Genomic DNA, 20,075 nt, shown 5'->3' on the forward strand with positions numbered 1-20,075 from the left:
GTTCTTGTCAGCCAAATGGCTCTTGGAAATCTGCAGAGCTGCTCTAACGTGTCCTCTGGGCATGCCAGCTGCCCCGGCCTGCCTGCACGCTCCACAGAAACTGCTGTCCCTTCCTTGCGCTGTCCGGTCCCTCCAGTACAGCCTGGCACAGCCGCTGGGTGCCCCCATCCCCACCTGTGCTCCTCAGCTGTCTTGTCTTGGAGACATCCCTGGTTCTGCCAGCCCCCCTGCCAGCCCCGCCAGCGTGAACAATGTCCCCTCATGCTCGCACCCTGCTGCAACCTTATGAATTCTTTGAATCTGTGTACAGCCTTCGCTCCCAGACCTTGCCTCCCTTCCAGCTCATCATTTTCAAGTGCTTTCTCTCCCCAGCCCACCCTCCTTCTCCTGCAGATCAAGGCACTTAATTGCCAAGCCAGCCCAGTGCACAGAACTGGGAACTATTCAGAAAAATTGACTGTACAAGTCGAGGCTGAAGCTCCTGCATGTTTATTCCTTTTCCCAGGAAAACATGGTTTATTACTGACACTCAGCCTCTTTGCTGCTCGCTCCCATGCAGAGCTCTCGCACACTTTGATGGGGCTTGAGTCGTGTAAACTATTTTATTGTCTAGTCATTTGTTCCCACAAACTTTGTCAGACAGGTTAACATCAATCTCCCCCTTTCACTGAGGTGGAGGGTTGGCTAGAGAAAGGCATCGTAAACTCAGGGGAGGCTGTGACAACCCTTTCTGGGGAGGACTTTGAGATTATGCCACCACCCAGGTGGCTGAAGGCAGGGGAGTGGCCCATTTGACCCTTCAAGGATCCTTCCAGCCCCTCAGATTTGGAACCAGGTAGGCTGCCACTTGGAATTCTGTAGTGCCAGTTGGGATGGACATATCAGAAAGGTCGACCGCTCAGAGAATTTCTACATTCAAGGTGCAGGTAGGATGTCAGTGAGGCCACAGTACACGTGAGAAGTTGTGTACAGCTCTGGCTTCCTGATTTTTGGCATCCTAAACAGGAACTAGATTGCTCTGCCATCAGCAGTCTATTGGCAGATTATCAGAGTTTAGTCAGCAGCCGTGCTGGAATTAGAAAAACAGCCTTCCCTAGAAAGATCTCCCTGTCAGAGACTCTGACAATAGGTCCCCCGTCCTGAAAGATGTGGGGGGAGCGTGCCTTAAAAAAAAAGTGCTGGAGAGGTTTGGGAATAAGAACACAATTCTTTGAGCTCAGTTAGCTGAGACGGGACCCAGCTGAAGCTTAGGGATTTAGCACTCAATTCCTGGCTGCTTATGTGTAAGTAAATAATTTCGTCTGCTGTTTGGCAATAAAAAATGCTTTAAATCTTGGCCTCTGTGATTTGTCAGTTTTCTCCTACAGAACCTGTTCACCCATCGCTTGGGTTACAGCAGGGAATGGGGTAAGGGGTTCCGAGGAGAGAAAAGATGCGATGATCTTCTGGGCTATGTCCGATGTCACCCACTGTGCCCGCCAAAGCCCACCCCACCAGATGTCCCATCATCTGGAGAGGCGGCCTTGGAGGAAGCCGTCTGTGGGTGGTGGGATAGAATAAAACCTTCACTCTCCCTCCCCAGGGACACAGACCCACCCTCTCTTGGCTGGAGCAAGAGAGGTGGGGGTCTCTGATGAATTGGACTCAGCCTTTCAGGGCCTGAAGCCTCGCCCCAGCCCCCGGCCCCTCCAGCTCACAGCCCCGCCCCACCCCGCCCCGTTCCATTCTGCCTACCTGTGTATTTGCTGACCCCAGCTTCAGCAGCTACATCTCTGAGCGCCAGGATGCCCCGGGAGAGGTCACTGGCCTCGGGGTCCATTTCGATGAGGGCGTCAGGGCCCACGTTACCGTAGGCATAGTTGGCGATGTAGATGGAGTAGCGTCCGGAGCCCTGAGCAGGCAGGGAAGGAGGGTCAGTGAGCAGGACCATCTGTGGGCCTGGAAGCAGATCCCACCTCCACTTACAGGACCGTAGCTCTTTCTCGGGGTTCGGGCTCTGCTCCTGGGGTCTGGCCTGCGTGACCTTGCACGACACAGCTCCAGAAGTGCTTTTTCACAGAGGCTACGAAGTGTGGGATGCCCCAGGGTCCTATAGCACAGTCCTTCCCCTTCTCTCCTGTTCCAGAAGAACATCCCTCCCTCTCCCCCACAACCACCTTTTTATAGACAATTTTCTAATGTGCCTCCCTCCAGCTGAGCTCTCTCCAGCTGCCAGCCAGGGTAGCTGCTCAATAAATATTTGCTGATTGATTGATCTACCAATTCCCATTATTCTCAGTCTCTCTCTCTCCCATTCAAGCTTGCTCCAGCCAAGATGACAAGCAAATTCCTGAGCCATCTCCCTCCCCACCCCCACCCCATACTTCTTCACTCCTTAATTTGGATGGCACAAGAGGTTCGGCCACGCCAGGCTCCTCCTTCCCACTTCTACCCCCTTGCTTTTCCTGTACCAGAAAGAAATTGTATATTAGTTCTGCCTTTATAACAGTGTCTCAAATATATATATATATATTTCCCCCTTTGCATCCAGGAGAAGCCCTGGGCTTGTTCCTTGTTACTGTAGTCATTCTCCTCTCTAGTCCAAAACACGGCTGATGAAAGATTCTTTCCTGCCTGTTATTATAATGGTGTTATTTCTTCAATGGATGCTTTCTTTCCCCCAAGAGATCCACACAATTTCTCAATCAGTTTTCTAGCTTTCCTCTTATCCCTTGCAGCATTTCCCTCCAATTAATCAGACAGTACATATTTCTTGAGCTCCAACGATGTGCAAGGTCCTGGGTTATAAATGTACTTCAGACAAAGTCTTTGTTCTTAGGTTGCTTATAGTCTGGCTTTAAGGAAGCTGACAAGCTACTGTATGGCACCGGGAACTATACTCAATATTTTGTAATAACCTGTAAGAGAAAAGAATCTAATATATATATATATATATATGTATGTATGTATGTATGTATAGATGAATCACTTTGCTGTATCCTGAAACTAACACAACATTGTAAATCAACTATACTTAAATAAAAAATAAAATTAAAAACAACAACAACAAAGGAAGCCATGAGCACAAAACCACCTGGGAGAAACAGCTGAATTTAAGACAGCACAGCGTGCCCTGTCACTGCCCTCTGTTCAGCTTTCTTTGCTTTCTTCTATTTCTTCCCCAGTGGTCCCATGAGAGCCCTCTCTCGCCTAACTGGTCACTTTATCCCTTTGGAACCATTTTCTTTGAGGAAGTTGATTAAGAGCCACCTGGGGCTAAAAGGTGGGTGAAGCAAGGAAGGTGCTCAGGCTCTCCTGGGGGAATCAGACGTGTCAGCAACTACAGGTCTCATTAAGACTGGGTACAGGGTTTCCCCAAAAGAAGGGCTCCTAACCCAGAGGAAGGGCACCTGGCCATAGAAAGTTCAGAAAAGGTTTTCTAAGAGGAGTCTCAGCCAGGTGAAGTGGAGGGGAAAGAACCTTCCAGGCAGAGATGAGACAAAGAGTGATATATATCATATGTTGGGAAGCCGCAAACAGTTTGTTCAATGTTCCCAGAATATAAAACGCAAGGTGTGGCATGTCGGGGCAGGAAACTGGAGAAGGTGGCAAAGCTGTTCCATAAAGACTTTTCTGCCTCTTCATTTCTGGTTCTTTGGGTCTCTAGCCTGCTACTTGAATGATGTTGTAAAGCAGTGCATCAGTTTTGCACAGGGATCATGTGGGGATCTTGTGAAAATGCAGATTCTGATTCGGCTACCCGAGTCTTGTTATTCAAAACAGTCCTTGGGCCAACAGCATCAGTGTCACCTGGAAGCATGTTAGAAATACGGACTCTCAGGTTCCAGTCCAGACCTGCCGAATCAGAATCTGCATTTTCAGAAGATCCCCACATGATCCCTACGCAAAACTGAAGTCTGAGTTGCACTGCTTTACAACATCATTTGTGGTTAGGGAGAACGTAGAAAGATTCTTGCCCATCCCAGGAGCTTGGTGTACGTGTGTGGAATGACTGGATGAAGGGTGAATGGATGGGGCCAAAGGGGAAAGTGCGCCTTTACCGTGACGCTGCCTGACCCTACCAGCTGTTCACAATCTCATCGACAAATGGGCAATTAAGCCCAAATGAACTGAAATGCACTCTGCTAGAAATCAGCATATTTATAAAATGCGGTTATACCTAGTTCCTTATATCAGTGTATTGGGTTGACAAAACAGAAAAATTGTAGATGTGTTACAGTTATAGAAATTCACATGTGAACTTGACCACAGTAATTGTGGGTGGGGGAGCTGATTCCAGGGGACGGAAGATGTTTCTGCAGCTTTGGGTCCAGGGCAGTGGGACCCATCCTCTAGTCTACCTCAGAATCAACTGGCAGCAGGAAGGGGGCAGGGTGGTGGTGGCAGTGAAAGCAACATGGATGCTGGGTCCTATCCCCAGAGCTTATGATTTAAGGGGGTCTGGAGGGAGCCCTCAAATCTGCATTTCTAACAAGTTCCCAGGTAAAGCTGGTGCAGCTGTTTCAGGCACCACACCCTGAAAACCACTGGCCTAGGGCTGTCAGTCTGGATCCTAGTCCAAGCTCTGCCCCTAACTGGCTCTACGTCCTTGGGCAGGTTCCTCACCCACTTTAGCTGCACCTCCTCACGTGTTACATGGGAACTGTAGCCCCCCTGCTTCCTGGCAGGGTCGTTGAGAAGATGAAATGAGACAACACATGTGAAAGGACTTTGAAAAGATAAAAATGCTATATAAACATGAGGCATAATCATTATCGATCAGGGAACGCTTCTTGTAAGAGATTGGCTTTGGGCTGGATCCAGAAAGGTGGATGAATGATGAGGCAGCTGAAGACGAAGGGCAGTAGTGTTCCAGGTTAGAGGCAGAGAACGGATGAGGGCTGAGAGGCGAGAGCGAGAGAACAGCACACTGTAGGGGTTGAGACTTTTACCTGGCGCAAAGCTCCCAAGCTTAGCACACATCAGAGTCACCTTTGGGCTTAGTTGAAACCCTACCCTGAGTGGTTCTGATGGATAGGTCTGGAGGGTGGGGCCTGAGAACCCGCATTTCTAACAACGCTGATGCTGTTGGTCCAGAGACCACCAATCAGGTACCCCAACAGCCCCAGCTAGGGGTTGTAGGGCAAAGACTGTAATAGAACCTGTGGTTAGAAATGTGAGAAATGTGTATTTGGTACAGGTTTACCCAAAGGCAAGGTAGTAGGGAGGTAAAAAGGTGTCTGATTATTTTCACCTAGGCAGGACTCAATTTGGCTTTGCCTGTCACTTGTTATATGGTGACAAGGTCAAATTGCTTAAGCGCTAGAAGCCTTAGTTTCCCTATCTGTAAAATGGGGATAATGACAGCATTTACCTCATTGGCTTATTTGAAAATTCAGTAAGATGGTGAATGGAAATCACTTAGCACAGAGCTTGGCACGGGGCTAGTTTAATAAGCATAATAGCTATTATTATTAATGTTTTGTTATGTTAATATTATATCCCTATTTTTACGATTGCTCTCGTGTTTTCCTGCACCACACTGCATCCCTGTCTCTCAGCTGCCACACTGGCCTTGACCTCTCCACAGTTCTCAGGCCTCGGGGGTAGCCAAGGTGGTGGCTGGACACAGACAATAGCCCCTCTTCTGATGGCAGATAGACCGTGGGGGCACTTTCTAGCTCCCTGAGGCTGGGTCTGAGTAGGGAGTGAGCGAGCCGCTAAGTGCTTGCCTACTGTGCTTCATGCCAAAGTGTCTTTCTCCCCCCTTTTTTCTTTTTGCACTTCACAGGGTGCCTCTGTCCTGTGGTTAGGTGCGTGGGTGTGTAGGTCACCTTGTTAGAACAGAGTGCGTCTCTCAGAGATTAACCTTCAGACCCTCCTACCGGTGCTGAGAAGGTTCCCTCCTTAGCTGGGTGTGGGGCGCCCTGGGCATGAAGGGGCTCAGGAGACTGGAAGCCAGGAGGAGGCCTCTCAGAGGCCAGGCCTGGCGGCCCCTCCGCCCCCCCAAATCCTCCCCACTCCCTGGGGCTCTCATGGAGCCTCCTCCCCGTTTCCTCCTTCCACCAGGCGGGAGTCCAGGTGGCGCAGATTCAGGTCAGGGCTAAATGTGGCTTCACAGCGCAGCTTGGCTGCCCTTCCCAGCACCAGCTTGTTAAGAAATAAATATTTATACCTGGCACCTGCCTTTTCCCAAGGCCTGGAGGCCCCTGCTGTGAAGATTCACTCTGAATCCCCAACCCCCTTGATGCCATCTCCAATCCCAAACGAACAAGTTGGCCCCCTCGCCCCAGCTCCCGGAATGGGGGCCAGAGACGCTCCCCGGGAAGCTGGGCAGCAGCTGGGTCCCTGATTTAGTGATGATGTTTTGTAAGAGCCAAGGAGGGGCGGCAGGGGAGCAGGTGACAGGAGGGATAAATCACCGCCACGCCACGCTCTGGCTCTGGCTGGGTTGGCTGGGATGCCCGGGCGGGGCCCCCTCACAGGACGGATGGTTGCAGCTGCTTCTTCCCTCCTCACTTGGCCTTTCTCCCCGACACTTTGAGTTGAGCACCCGTGTGCCGGGTGGACCAGCAGGGCAGGAAAGTATCAATGATGCCTTGGATTAACTAAAGTACTTGTACATTCAGGCAACCCTCCGCTCACCCGCTCATGAGCCCCTTTGCTATGCCTTTGTTTGTTCCATAAATATTTATGGGGGAGGGGGCCTGATGGCTCAATGCCTGGCACATAGTTGGCACTTCATAAATGAGTTGAGTTGAATTAACGAACACAAGCTTAAGAGCTGACAGATTCTGATTCATGTCTGAGCCACACCACCAATCCATTGTGGGTCCTCAGGCAGGTCCCTGCTCCACGCTGGGGTTCAGTGCCCTCCTCTGTCCAGTAGACACAAAGATGACAGCCCCTGGTTGCCGGGGGGCCCTCAGAGGAGAAAGGATGTGAAAGCATGTTAGCACCTACTATGTGCAAGGCCCATGGGTGTGGCCTTGAGCTCTGCCCTTGGGAGCCATGCTCTGTCTGGGGATGTCTGCTGGGGCCCCCTCCTGCCCATCACGCTGCTGGTGCCTCCCTTCTCCCCAGGCCCCCATGTGCCCTGGACTCACCTTCCTGTCCACACAGGCCACAGAGCGCCCGGCAAAGAGGCTGGCCACGCCGCGGGCCACATTGACCTCGTCACTCAGGATGTCTTCCCAGCGGTTATTGCGGAACTTGAACAACTTGTCTGTGTACGTGGCCACCCCTGGAGAGAGGAGGGAAGAGAGGCTGGTGGTCGGTGGGGTGCCTGTCCCAGGTGTTGAGGCCACAGGTGGATGGGTTACCTGCTGCACGGTGAACGCTCCTCACAGCCCTCAGGCAGTGGTGACCCCTCTCCTGGGGACACCCAGTTATTCTCAATTGAGAGAAGACACTGAAGCTTATGAAGATGGCCAGCCCAGGCCTCAGGAACTTTGGAAGAAGTGTGACCGCTAGTGTGGGTCAGAGCTGATCCTCAATAGCAGGATCTCACAGTCTGCACCACACTTCTGTGGCATCAGGAGGGACATCCTGGGATCGCCAGTATTTCACATCCAGACTCAACCAAGAATGTCTCTTTTTTTCTAGGAGCTGCTCCCTGCATGCTCTGCTCAATCACAGGGCCTGATGTGGGTCTCAGAAGAAATGGTCCTGGTCAGTGGGCGGGTCTCGAAATCCAGATGGAGGGCGGGGCTGGGAGTTGAGCTCTGACAGGGGTATCACCAATAGCCTGAGAAACCTGGATGGCAGTGAGGTCAGCACTCATGGGACGAGGGTTAGTGGAGAAGCAATGGGTTCAGGCTGAGGGGAGCAGGTGATGCGGCAGCTAAAACTTGGGGTTTTGAGTAAACCAGCCTGAGTCTCAGGCTCGGTTCTACAGAGACTCTTCCAGATTTTAGTTGTTGACTGTGGGCAATTTGAGCCTCAGTTTCCTTATTTGGAAGTGGGGATAACAATAATAACTACATTCTACTTTAATTCGAGGGATAAATGACATAACTCAGGTTAGAGGCTGAGCACAGCGCCCCTCCAGAGTTGGGGCTGGTCCTCGACAGAAGTGACTATTCTGGTTTCATAGACGGGAGACCCTCTGAGGTGCTTCAGGGACTTCAGCCCTGCATTGCAGGGGTGTGTCGAGAGTGTCTCAGTGTGTGAGAGAGTGTGTGAAAGTGTGTAGGAATAAGCAGGAGTAAGTGGGTGTATGAGAACAAGAGTGTGAGTAAAAATGAGTGAGCGAAAGCGTGAGATTGAGGGAGTGTGAGAATGAGTGTGACAGCGAGTGACAGGACAGTGAGTGCATGAGTGTGAGCATGTTTCGGTGAGGGCTATTTATGCAAGGGTCCTCAGGGGGCTCTGACTGGGGGGACAAAGGCTGCCCTCTGAGTGGCCTCACATGGGGCCCTCCTAAGACCACGGGGACCCACAGGGGAAGGTGCATTCTCTGTAGGGCCTGGACTTGACCCCAGGGACACTCACCAGACTCTGGGGAGCTGGCAGGGGGACAGAGCCATGCCACCTGGCCTGAACCTCCCGGGCGTGCAGAGACCAGTTCCCATGAAGGGGAAGGCCCTTTCTGAGTGGAACGGGAGGCAGATCCAGGAGTCCTGCAGGTGTCTATGGGTGGTGGGGGAGACCTGGACTGAGGAGTCGAAGCCAGGGTTTGCCAGAGCTGCTGTGGCTGGTGGGGGAATGCCCACTGGGGCTCCCAAGGGTCTGCACAGAGCTGCTGTGGCTGCTGGGGGCCCACTGGGGCTCCTGGGGATCTGCCAGAGCTGCTATGGTTGGGGGTGGTACCCAATGGGGCTCCCAAGTGTCTGCCAGAGCTGCCGTGGCCGGGGGTGGGTGCTCACTGGCGCTCCTGAGGAGCCTGATCAGGACAGAAGTGCAGGTGTGGGCTCGGCCCAAGCCCATGTCCAGCTCTGATTCCCATTTGTCCGAGCCAGTTCTTTATTCCCTTAGGGCCTTGGTTTCCTCATCTGAGAGTTGGGGGTAACAGCTGGCCTCCCCACTCCCAGCATGGCTGCAGGAACTGCAGGGGAAAACTCTGTGGCCCCTGTTTTCTCTGCACCACCTGGGTCTCTAGGCCCTTGTTGCAATCCCTGGGGAACAGATATGTTTAGAAACTTAGATTATTTTCCCTTTCACATTTCAGAAAGGTAACACAACGCACACCCTGTTTATTATATAACACCCCCAGCAGGAACCAGGGCAGCACCCTGTAATTAAACACATTAATATTTCTGCAGTGAAATATATTAATATCACACCAAGTGGGATAAATAAAGCCCATAAATAGCTCACATCAGCTCAGGACAGGTTTTGCTATCAATTCACTTTCCCACAAACTTAAAAAAAGCACTTGAGGCTTTCAGAGCGTTCTGGGTTTCGGGACTGCGGGAGAGGAGCACGGCTACTCCCCAGGCAAGTGGCAGCCTTGTCATCGCCTTCTAATGCTTGGGGGGCCTCCGAGGATGGTCCTGCAGCTTCCGGATGCCCAGCCTTCACAATAGCGAGCGACCCTTGCCCTTCTCTGTCAAACCAGGGCCTCTTGAGACTACACCTCAACTTGTCTATTTCCCCCTGAAATTTGACCAAGATTAAACTCAACCAAAGCTTGGACTGGGTGAGAAAGCAGCTCTGGCAGTGGCGGCTCTGCAGACCTCTGATGGGCCCCTCTGCATACAGTGGGAAAACTTTCTCAAACCTCTGAGTCCCTGCCTTAGCTAGGCAAGAGGAAAAAAACGGGCCCAGGGTGACTCAATCCTCCTGTATTTGCCTAATTACCCCCGATTCTTCCTGCTCACATTTCCCAAAGTGTGTTTAGTGGAATCTGGTCTCTCTGAGCTGCCTGGAGAAACGATTTCATGATTATCTGAGCTCAGGAAAGACTGCATCTTTCACCCCCCACTTGGAGATTCTCAATGGACACCAGCCTATCAAAACTTTGAAAAGTCTTGCAGTATATTACAGGCTTAATTTCACGTAAGCCAGCCTTTCCCAAACATACTCAGCCATGGCAGCCCTTTTTGCAGCTCACCTTAGCATCCTCCAGAACTACCAGTGTTCTGTGCAAATTGCTGCCCTGGGGTGTTGACATCAGGCCAGATGCTGGGCTTTGTGGCCAGAGGCGTTAGGGTGACACATACTGTTAGCCTCTTCCCTCGTTCCAGTCTCCTGGCTTCTGAGCTGACCAGGGACGCCCCAAAGAATAAACTAATTAAGGTAAAATGTGCAACAGTGATGCAGAGCCTTGTAGATCATAAATGGGAACGGCAAAATCAATGGCAGGCCTTCTGCAGGCAGAGGCCTGGAGGCCTGGGCGACAGGAGGGATGGGAGCCTGTGATTTAGGAAGAGCAAACGCTCTGGCAGCTGCAACCTGGGTAATTAGGTGTGTCAGGAAGACAGATAAACAGCGAGCTGTGCGGGTCGATGGCACTGGCAATAAACACCCAGCACGGCCCCTGGCCCACGTCAGCGCGTAATCCCACCTTCCGGCTCCTTGTAACTGCACTCTGCCCTAGGGTCCCTCACTGAGTCAGGGTCAGCAGCTTGAGAAGGAGAGGGCAGAGGGCCTCTCCTGGGTCCTGGGGGGAGATTCCTGGAAAGCAGAGGCCTGGGAGAAACAGAGGGTGTTCAAGGGCAGGGTACGGGGCTCTGGAGGTCACATCCCCTGTGAGGAACAATCCTACCCAGAATCTGGCATGTTGGCACTAAGGGAGCTTTGAAGGTCTCAGTGTGTGCATGCTAAGTCACTTCAGTTGTGTCTGATTCTTTGGGACCCCATGAACTGTAGCCTGCCAGGCTCCTCCGTCCATGGGAATTCTCCAGGCAAGAACACTGGAGTGGATTGCCAGGCCCTCCTCCAGGGGTCCTCCCAACCCAGGGATTGAACCCAGTCTCTCTTGTCTCTTACACTGGAAGGCTGGTTCTTTACCACCAGCATCACCTGGGAAGCCAGCCCAATGGAAGGGCAGTTGTGGCAAGTGCCAGGTGGCAGGATACTGGGAAGGCCCAGTGGAGGAGGCTCAGGGCCCCCCACTCCCTGCCCGTGCTGGGAGGCCCCAGGGAAGTAGGAGTCTCGGTCCCTGACTCGGGGCACTTATAGTTCATTAGTGGACAGGAGGGTTACAAAAAGGAGGTGCCATGGGACTGTAGTAAAGATAAAACTACTTAACATCCCTATGGTGATTTCTATATGCCATGAGCTTCACACACATTCACTCACTAACACTTGCCACAAGCCTACAAGGAAAGTACTATTTTCAAGACCAATTTACAGATGAAGGACCTGAGGCACCAGAGGCAAGGGGATTTGCCTATGATCCCACAACTAGCAGAGCCCCACAGAGATGATAGGAGAGTACATCCTGGAGATGCAGTGAAGTCAGTCACAGTGATCGGGGAGGGCTTCATGACAGAGGAGGCACTTGAACCGGGACGTGAAGCATCAGAGGAACAATAGCACAACTCCAGTGTGCAGAGCACCTAGTATAGCCAGGCTCTGCATGAAGCATTTTTTTTTTTTTAACAATCATCATCTTGCCTGAATTCTCACACTGCCTTGAGAGGCAGTGTAGCCCCATTTTACAGATGGAAAAATTGAGGGGCAGAGAGGTTAATTTCCCAAGAGCTAGTGTGTGGTGCAGACAGAGTCAAACCCAGGTCTTTCTGACTCTGAAGCCTGCACTTCTGAGCACTGCACCCACAACTTGTCAGGTAGAGAGGAGGAGGAAGGGTGCTAAGGGCAGGAAGGGAAACACAGACAAAGACATAGAGGGGACACTGAGTCTGCCTAGAGGTAGGGTTTGTGCAGGGGCAGGAGGAGAAGCAAGGCAGGCCAGGAGAGAGCCGCTAATCCAGCACTGAGGCCGAAGGAGGCACGGGTGGTTTCTGATCTGGGGAAGACAATGTTTCTGAAAGATTCACCTGGCACTGGAGTGAGGTGTGGGCTCACAGGGGAGATAGTGAAGTGGAGAGGCCACTTCTGTAGTAGCTCAGGCATGAGAAGTAACAGGGGAAGTGGGGAGAAGTGTTGGGTTCCAGAGGCTAGGGCAGGAGGTGCAGTGGGTCAGAGCAACTCCACGGTGTGGGGGAGTGAGGGAAGTGGGGCATTGGGCCAGCTGGGGTGGGAGCAGGAGCTTGGCATTTTCAGGGATCATAAGGTGGCCAAGAAGGCATGCCCAAGGGCTTGCTGGACATGACGGATGGCAGTTTGCAGAGAAGGGAGGCTGGAACTGGGGTAAAAGGGAAGGCCCAGGGCCACAGACTCAGTCCCAGGAAGGGGACACATTTGGGCGTGGGAGGGAGAAGAAGGGACAGAAGTGGAGGAGTCACCAGACAAATAGAAAACAGAGAGGTTCTGCATCGAGGGCACTGGTGTCAATCGAGCAAATGGTCTTCAATTCACCATCTTGTCATCTGTACACCCAACTCGACCCCCAGAAGTCATCTTAGAGCCACTGGGAGGGTGAGTTTGGGCTACAAAGGGCTCTTCCTAAGGATCGTTAGCCTGAATGCCTCCTACCTCAGGAGCTGCCCCCAACCCCGGGAGATGACCTGACTTGAGTCTGATAACGGTGGCAAAGAGAAGGATGGGGCGGTGTGTGTGGTAGGGCTGGGGGCTCAGCCTTCAGCTACATTCTTAAGGCAAAGAGATTACTGCCGAGCAGCAGGGTCAGGAGCTAGTCAGCAACATCCTGGGCCTGGGTTGAACTTGGGCAAGTCATGAATTTGTCTTTTTCTTGTGTATAAAATGTGATAATGAGAATGATCACTTATTTATCAGGGTGTTGTGAGGATTAAACTAGATAATGTAAACAAAGTACTTAGAACAATACCTGGCTCATAATAAATTCAATAAGCAATAAAACACTGTCATCACCATCACCACCGTCACCACCACTATCTTCCTCCTCCTCCTCCTCACCACCATCATCATGATCGCCACCATCATCATCCAGGTAATTACAGGGCATGACCACTGCAAATCCTCAATAAGCCACACCCCAGAAGACAACTGTGACATTAAGTATAAAATGCTTTATAAGACTTAGTGGAAAACCAGCAAAGAAGTGATGGCCCTAGGGGAAAAAACAACTGGCTCTGGCAAAGGACATTTTAAAAAAGAAAGAACCCAGGCTTCCCTGTGTCCCACCTGCACACCCTGCCCCTAATATAATTTCAGACCTCAGTCTTCCTTCCTCCATCCCAGGGAGAAGAGGAAAATCAGAATAACTTCTGCCTAGTGCTTCGCTCACATTAGCTCAGTTGGTCCTTTCCATAGTCATGTAAGGAAGATAGACTCTTTGAGAGAGAAACTGGGGCTCAGAGGCTTAAGCCATTTACCTAAGATTGTTAAGTGGCAATGCTGAGCCTCAAATTGTGGTCTGACTGCAAAGCACCCCCCACCCCACATATTAAAGAGCTGGGAGGACTATGTAAAAAAGTATGGAGGTTCCTTAAAAAACTAAAAATAGAGCAACCTACATCAATCTTACTCCTGGGCATATATCCAGAGAAAATCATAATTTGAAAGGATGCCTGCACTCTGATGTTCATTGCAGCACTATTTATAGTATACAGAACTTGGAAGCAATCTGAATGTCCATCGACAGAGGAATGGATAAATAAGATATAGTACATATATACAGTGGAATATTACTCTGTCATAAAAAGAAATGAAATAAAACCATTTGCAGTGGCTTTGAATGAACCCAGAGATTGTCATATAGAGAGAAGTAAGTCAGAAAAAGACAAATGTGTAGTATCAGTTATCAGTTATACGTGGAATCTGTAAAAATGGTAGAGATGAACTTATTTGCAAAGTAGAACAGAGTCACAGATGTAGGAAAAAACACTGTTGCCAAGAGGGGAGGAAGGGGTGGCATGGGAGATTGGTGAGATGAATTGGGAGGTTGAGATCGATATGTATACACTATTATATATAAAATAGATGACTAATGAGAACCTGCTGTAAAGCCCTGGGGACTCTGCTCAATGCTCTGGTGACCTAAGTGGGAAGGAACTTTAAAAAGAGTGGATATGTATGTAACTGATGCACTTTGCTGTACAGAAGAAACTAAAAGTAAATAAATAGCTGGGTAGGAGCCAGTGGAGGGCTGCCCCAGTCCCTGAGGAAACTCTTTTTGTGTTAGGACTGAGGAAATAGACTTCAGGGCTCTATACACTATTTTTTTTCCCATTTATTTTTATTAGTTGGAGGCTAATTACTTTACAATATTGTAGTGGTTTTTGCCATACATTGACATGAATCAGCCATGGATTTACATGTGTTCCCCATTCCGATCCCCACTCCTGCCTCCCTCCCCATCCCATCCCTCTGGGTCTTCCCAGTGCACCAGCCCCGAGCACTTGTCTCATGCATCCAACCTGGGCTGGCGATCTGTTTCACCCTTGATAGTATACTTGTTTCAGTGCTATTCTCTCAGAACATCCCATCCTCGCCTTCTCCCACAAAGTCTAAAAGTCTGTTCTGTACATCTGTGTCTCTTTTTCTGTTTTGCATATAGGGTTATCGTTACCATCTTTTAAAATTCCATATATATGCATTAGTATACTGTATTGGTGTTTATCTTTCTGGCTTACTTCACTCTGTATAATGGGCTCCAGTTTCATCCACCTCATCAAAACTGATTCAAATGCATTCTTTTTAACGGCTGAGTAATATTCCATAGTGTATATGTACCACAGCTTCCTTATCCATTTGTCTGCTGATGGGCATCTAGGTTGCTTCCATGTCCTGGCTATTATAAACAGTGCTGCGATGAACATTGGGGTACACGTGTCTCTTTCAGATCTGGTTTCTTCGGTGTGTATGCCCATAAGTGGTATTGCTGTGTCATATGGCAGTTCTATTTCCAGTTTTTTAAGGAATCTCCACACTGTTTTCCATAGTGGCTGTACTAGTTTGCATTCCCACCAACAGTGTAAGAGGTTTCCCTTTTCTCCACACCCTCTCCAGCATTTATTGCTTGTAGACTTTTGGATAGCAGCCATTCTGACTGGTGTATACACTATTTTTTTAAAAAATTTATTTATATATTTATCTGGCTGCATGAGGTCTTAGGTTCATCTTGATGGATCTGTTTTGTTGTGTCATGTGGGATCTAGTTCCCTGACCAGGGATCAAACCTAGGCCCCCTGCACTGGGGGCGTGGAGTCTTGGCCACTGGACCACTAGAGAAGTCCCAGGCTTATACTTATTACGGTGCTGCTTTGACAGTCTTATTCCATTCTCGCTTCTTCTGAGGCCACTTGGGAATGAGGCATATGGTGGTGGGGGGCAGGGGGCCTGAGTGGTTCATGAGCTCATTTCCCCAAATGTGGTCATGCTGGGTGAGCTGAAAATCTGGGGCTTATGTCCAAGGGAAATACAGCTGGAGATCAGGGGACCCTAGGATCTATTTTAGGTCCTATAAACTATTATTTATTTTTAGTTTCTGCTGTACAGTTAAGCGCATCAGTTATACATATTCACTCTTTTTGAATTTCCTTCTCATTTAAGCCACCATAGAGCATTGAGTAGAGTTCCCTGGAAGAACCTGATGGTTCAGCCGCAAAGAATCTGCCTGCAATATAAGGGACCTGGGTTCGATCCCTAGGTCAGAAAGATCCCCTGGAGAAGGGAATGGCAACCCACTCAGAATTCTACAGAATTCCATGGACAGAGGAGCCTGGCAGGTTACAGTCCATAGGGTTACAAAAAGTCAGACATGACTGAGCGATTAATGCTTTCACTTTTTCAGAGGATCCTAGGAAAAGAGAGTGGGGCCTCAGGGCAGTGTATGTCAGGCTTTACCACGCACAAGAAGTCCTGGCCATCCTGGTAAAACGCAGATTCTGGCCTAGTAGGTCTGGGATGGGCCCCTAGATCCTGCAAACTGATGAGCTTCCAGCTGTTGCCAGTGCTGCTCAGTGGCAAAACATGCTTTGAGAAGCAAGGGGCAGAGCATCCTCAGATACTGTGGGAACAGGGCCTGGGTGAAGAGCTGTGACAATGGGTGTGCTCTCCATGCAGACAGCTCACCTGCTGTGGAGGCAAAAGAGGCTGAAAGTGCAAGGCGCCCCTGATTCCCTTTCTTCTCTCTGGCACAGTGACTGATGTCTCCTCTCTGAGAGGTTACAAAAGCCCCACTGAAGGCCTAAATATAATACGGAGCTCAGAAGCCATCAGAGAAAAGAGTGATAAATCCAAGCTCATAAAAACAAAAACGTTCCGCATTGCAAAACCTACCATGAACAAAGACAAAAGAAAAATGACAAACAAGAAGAAACTATGTGCAACTTGTATTACAGACAGAGGCTTGGTTTCCCTAATTTATAAGGAGGTGTTAAAAATCAATATGAAGAAGGCCGATAATCAATAGAAAAAAATGGGCAAAGGCTCTGAGCAGACAAGAGACCCAAATATATAAAAATATGTTCAGCCTCACTCATTTTAAGAAAAATGAAAATTAAAACTGAATTTAGATGCCAATTTTCCCCCATCAGATTAGCAAATATTTTTTAAAATGATGACATGAGTTGGTGAGAGTATTGGTATGGGAGATGCTCACTGGCATGCGGGCTGATGGGAGCGTAATTAGGACTGTCCCTTTGAAGGACAATTTGGCTGTGCCTATCAAAACTGCCTCAGTATACTCCTTCGATGCAGCAATTGCATTTCTATGAACTTACAGACACACCTGCAGCTGTGGAGAACGGCATGCAGTACAAGCTTATTCATTTGGAGGTTTGCAAGCAATTTAAATATTCCTCAATAGAGGGCCAATTCATGGATTGGCAAATCTATATAATAGAGTACTATACAGCCATAAAAAGAATGAGAAAGCTGTCTGTGTGTAGTTGTGACATAATGTCCAAAATCAGTTGTTAAATAAAAAAGTAAGGGGCAGTGCTGTGAGTAGTACTATTTGTGTAGAAGAGGAGGGGGGTGTATTCAGACTGAAGATGGCAGATGGGCAGTGACCATTCTGTTGAATTGAATGAATGAATTAAATTGTGGGGCTCACAGTCCACACTGGTCCAAGTACTACCACACTCCTGTTACCCCAGGCAGGTCACATGGGCAGGAGAGCTCAGGGCCAAGCTCAACAATAGCCTGGGTAGTCAGTGCAGGACCCTGGGGGGATGGGCTCTGAACAGGAGCTGCAGGGGGTCCTGGGTCCCTGGGTTGTGGATGGGAGCTGGGAGTTGTGGATGGTTGTGCTGGAGCTGGCTCTTAACCCCCTTTGTCCTGCACAGGCTCCCACCTGATTTTTCCAGAGTGGTGTTGCCTGAAACACTGGCTTCAGTGTTGCCTGAAATTGTAGTACTTTTCCAGGTCAGTTAAGCCATCGGCTGCTTTCCTTGCTCAGGCCTCTTGGGATTGTGGTCAGTCCTCCTTTGCTCCCTCCCTCTTACCTACTTTCCAATTATTAACCCTTGAGCTGCGTGCGCTTGACACCCTTGTTTGTGTGGGGTCTTATTTAAATGATGATCCTTTCTTCTTTCTGCTCCTAGAGTCTCTTCCTTCAAGCAGCCGGGAGGGAGGCCCATGGCGCCTTTGTCCAGGACATTTTTAAAGTCTCTGCCTTTCTTCAGGCCACAAAATTATAACAGCAGTTGCTTAGAGAGCATGGATTAAGTCCTAGACACCATAATAAGTGATTTTCATTCATTAGTTCAGCTGTTCAGTCAGATATACGTATTAATGTTTACTAAGTGGCATAAGTATTTCTTTGGTCATAGAGATACAGCAGAAAACAAGACAAAGTCCCTGTCCCCATGGTATTTAGCAGAAGACTAGAAAGATGAACAGCAAATATACAGCATATTCTCAGACAGTAGTAAGTGCTCCAAAGAAAAATAAATAAAGCAAGTTAAGAGCATAGGGAGTGACAGGGAAGACACACCTGCGAAGGGGCCTGAACCAAGGGAAGGAATGAGTCCTGAGAACAATGGTGGGAAAAGCATCTCAGGTGGAGGGAACAGCAAGTGCAAAGACCTCAGGTGGGAATGAGGCGAGCAAGAGGAAGAGGGGAGGAGAAGGAGTCAGAAAGGCAAGCTGGTTCACATCTAGAGTGGTGTGGTAGGTGATGGTAAGACTGTGGATACAGTCCATGGAGAAGGAGTTAAACTCATGGAGTTGATACGATTTTGCCTGTCCTAGAGGTGAAGGGGTTGAAACAGAGAGGTGTCGAGCAACCTGGGTATTCAAGGACTCAGGAAGTGAGGGGCAGATCCCAGGTTTGTACAGGCTGACTCCTAAGGCCACTGCCAGGATGCAGGGTCCCAGCCCTCTTCCAGGGACTCCAGTGCTGACTCCTGAAGGCTGGCTGAGGGAGAGGGAGGGGCCCCCGTTCCCCAGGTCCCTCCAATGCTTGGGCACAGGCCGAGGGAGCCCCAGTCATAAGCCATGGGCAGGTGTGGGCTGGCTGGGGCTCCTGGAGAGGATCTCAGGTTCCTCATGGTGGGCAGGGTGGCAGTGGCTGAGCCTCAGGCCAGCTGGACCCAGGGAAGTGCTGACCTGGCACAAAGGTTCTGGCTCCACTACCCGCCCACTGTCGATGAATCAATTGAATCAGTCAACTGAAAAATTAACTCAAACCCACAGAAGGCCACTGGGAGGTACATGCCTGGGACTAAGGCCGCAGGGTACTGTCACCCTCACCCCAGCTCTGGGGGACGAGCTCCAACCCCTCCCAGGCGAACCTTCTGGGAGCTCCATATGTCTGCCTCTCCTCATGTTTCCTCTGTTGGCAAACCTTCTCACAGGCCTAACGGCGTGTGCCTTGTCTGTGCTTCCTGGATTTATTTATCAAGTTTTAATTGTACTCTTAGGATGTTCAAGTTCTGGCTGGGCCAGAATGGGGCACAAAATAACCAGCAGAGGGACTTTGCCCTCGACAAACTCAAGATTTCACAGGGCCAGGAGAGCAGGGTCAGGTTCCTAGAGAAATAAAAGGTTGCACTGGGGAGAGAGGGAAGGATTTTTGTCAGTTCATTCACTGGGGCATCGTCGGTGCCTAGAACAGTGCTTGGCATACGGTGGGTGCTCAATAAGTATGTATCCAGTGAATGAATGTATGAGTGAGTGAATGGTGTGATGATTAGGCTGAGTATGGAACCAACATGACTCTAGGGTATTGCTGTCAACCTTGACTGCACCGGGGAATCACCCGGAGAGCTTTCTGATCTTCCTGCTGGACTGACCAGGATGCTCCCTGGGAACTGGGAGCGTTAAAGCTCCTCAGGGAAGTCTCATGTGCAGCCTGGGCTAAGCACCGTGGCTTTTGGGTTCACTACAAAACACTCTAAGAGCGTGGGAGGGCTGCCGCTTCAGAGACACCTGATAGGTCCCAGCCCAGGTGCTCTGTGTTCGGTGACTGGAGAGTCTGTCCCCTTCCTTTGGCATCATGCCCACCGAGCCAGTGTTAAACACCCCCCTCCGCAGTCCTCCCCACTTCGGCTTCCCTCCAGCCGGGGACTCACCCCTTCCACAGCGTCCCTTGCCGCTGCTCCCCTCCTGACCTTGCCCCACATTAAAGAGTTGATCAGCCCATCAATTAATTGTGTCCTAATCCAATCTTGGCTTGGTTGGAGAGAGGGCAGTAAATCCAGCTGGGTAATCATGCCTTGATATTTGTGTAGGGATAATTACTATCTCTCAGGCCTCACTTGGTGGCAAGATGAGATGAAAACCCATAAAACACCACTCGGGGCTGTGGCTCATTGTTTCTTGGCTGCACAAGGCTGGCTATCAGCCAGTCAGCTCTGCCTGCCCCTGTCCCTCCCTCTGGCACCAGCCCCAACCCCATCCCCTCCCATTCAGGCAACTAGCAGGGCTCAACAGCAAGGGCAGTCTGGGGTGGATCCTGGCTTGGGCTCAGACACCAGTAGGGGCAACAGTATAGGCCAGGGTAAAGCCACTGTGTGTGTGTGTGTGTGTGTGTGTGTGTGTGTGTGTGTAGGCAGGGAAGGTGATCACCTGACTCCAGGAAGTTGGGAGTGTGCAGGACAGTGAATGCACAAGTCTGAACTGCACAGTGGGATCCAGAACAACCCAAGAGGCTACCA

At 50.1% G+C, this 20,075-nt stretch overlaps 1 protein-coding gene across 1 annotated transcript in view; it reads right to left on the bottom strand.

Annotated features, from left to right (window-relative positions):
• Positions 1–20,075, bottom strand: part of CRTAC1 (cartilage acidic protein 1) — a 151,225-nt gene that overhangs the window by 35,475 nt on the left and 95,675 nt on the right. Inside the window, exons 4-5 of the mRNA XM_065920067.1 lie at positions 7,086–7,222; positions 1,735–1,891 (exon numbers count right to left, since the gene is read on the bottom strand). Coding sequence (XP_065776139.1) covers positions 1,735–1,891; positions 7,086–7,222 — 294 coding nt within the window. The remainder of the gene's footprint in view (positions 1–1,734; positions 1,892–7,085; positions 7,223–20,075) is intronic.

The sequence above is a fragment of the Muntiacus reevesi genome, chromosome 2 (assembly GCF_963930625.1).
Source record: "Muntiacus reevesi chromosome 2, mMunRee1.1, whole genome shotgun sequence".
Classification (NCBI taxonomy): Eukaryota; Metazoa; Chordata; class Mammalia; order Artiodactyla; family Cervidae; genus Muntiacus; species Muntiacus reevesi.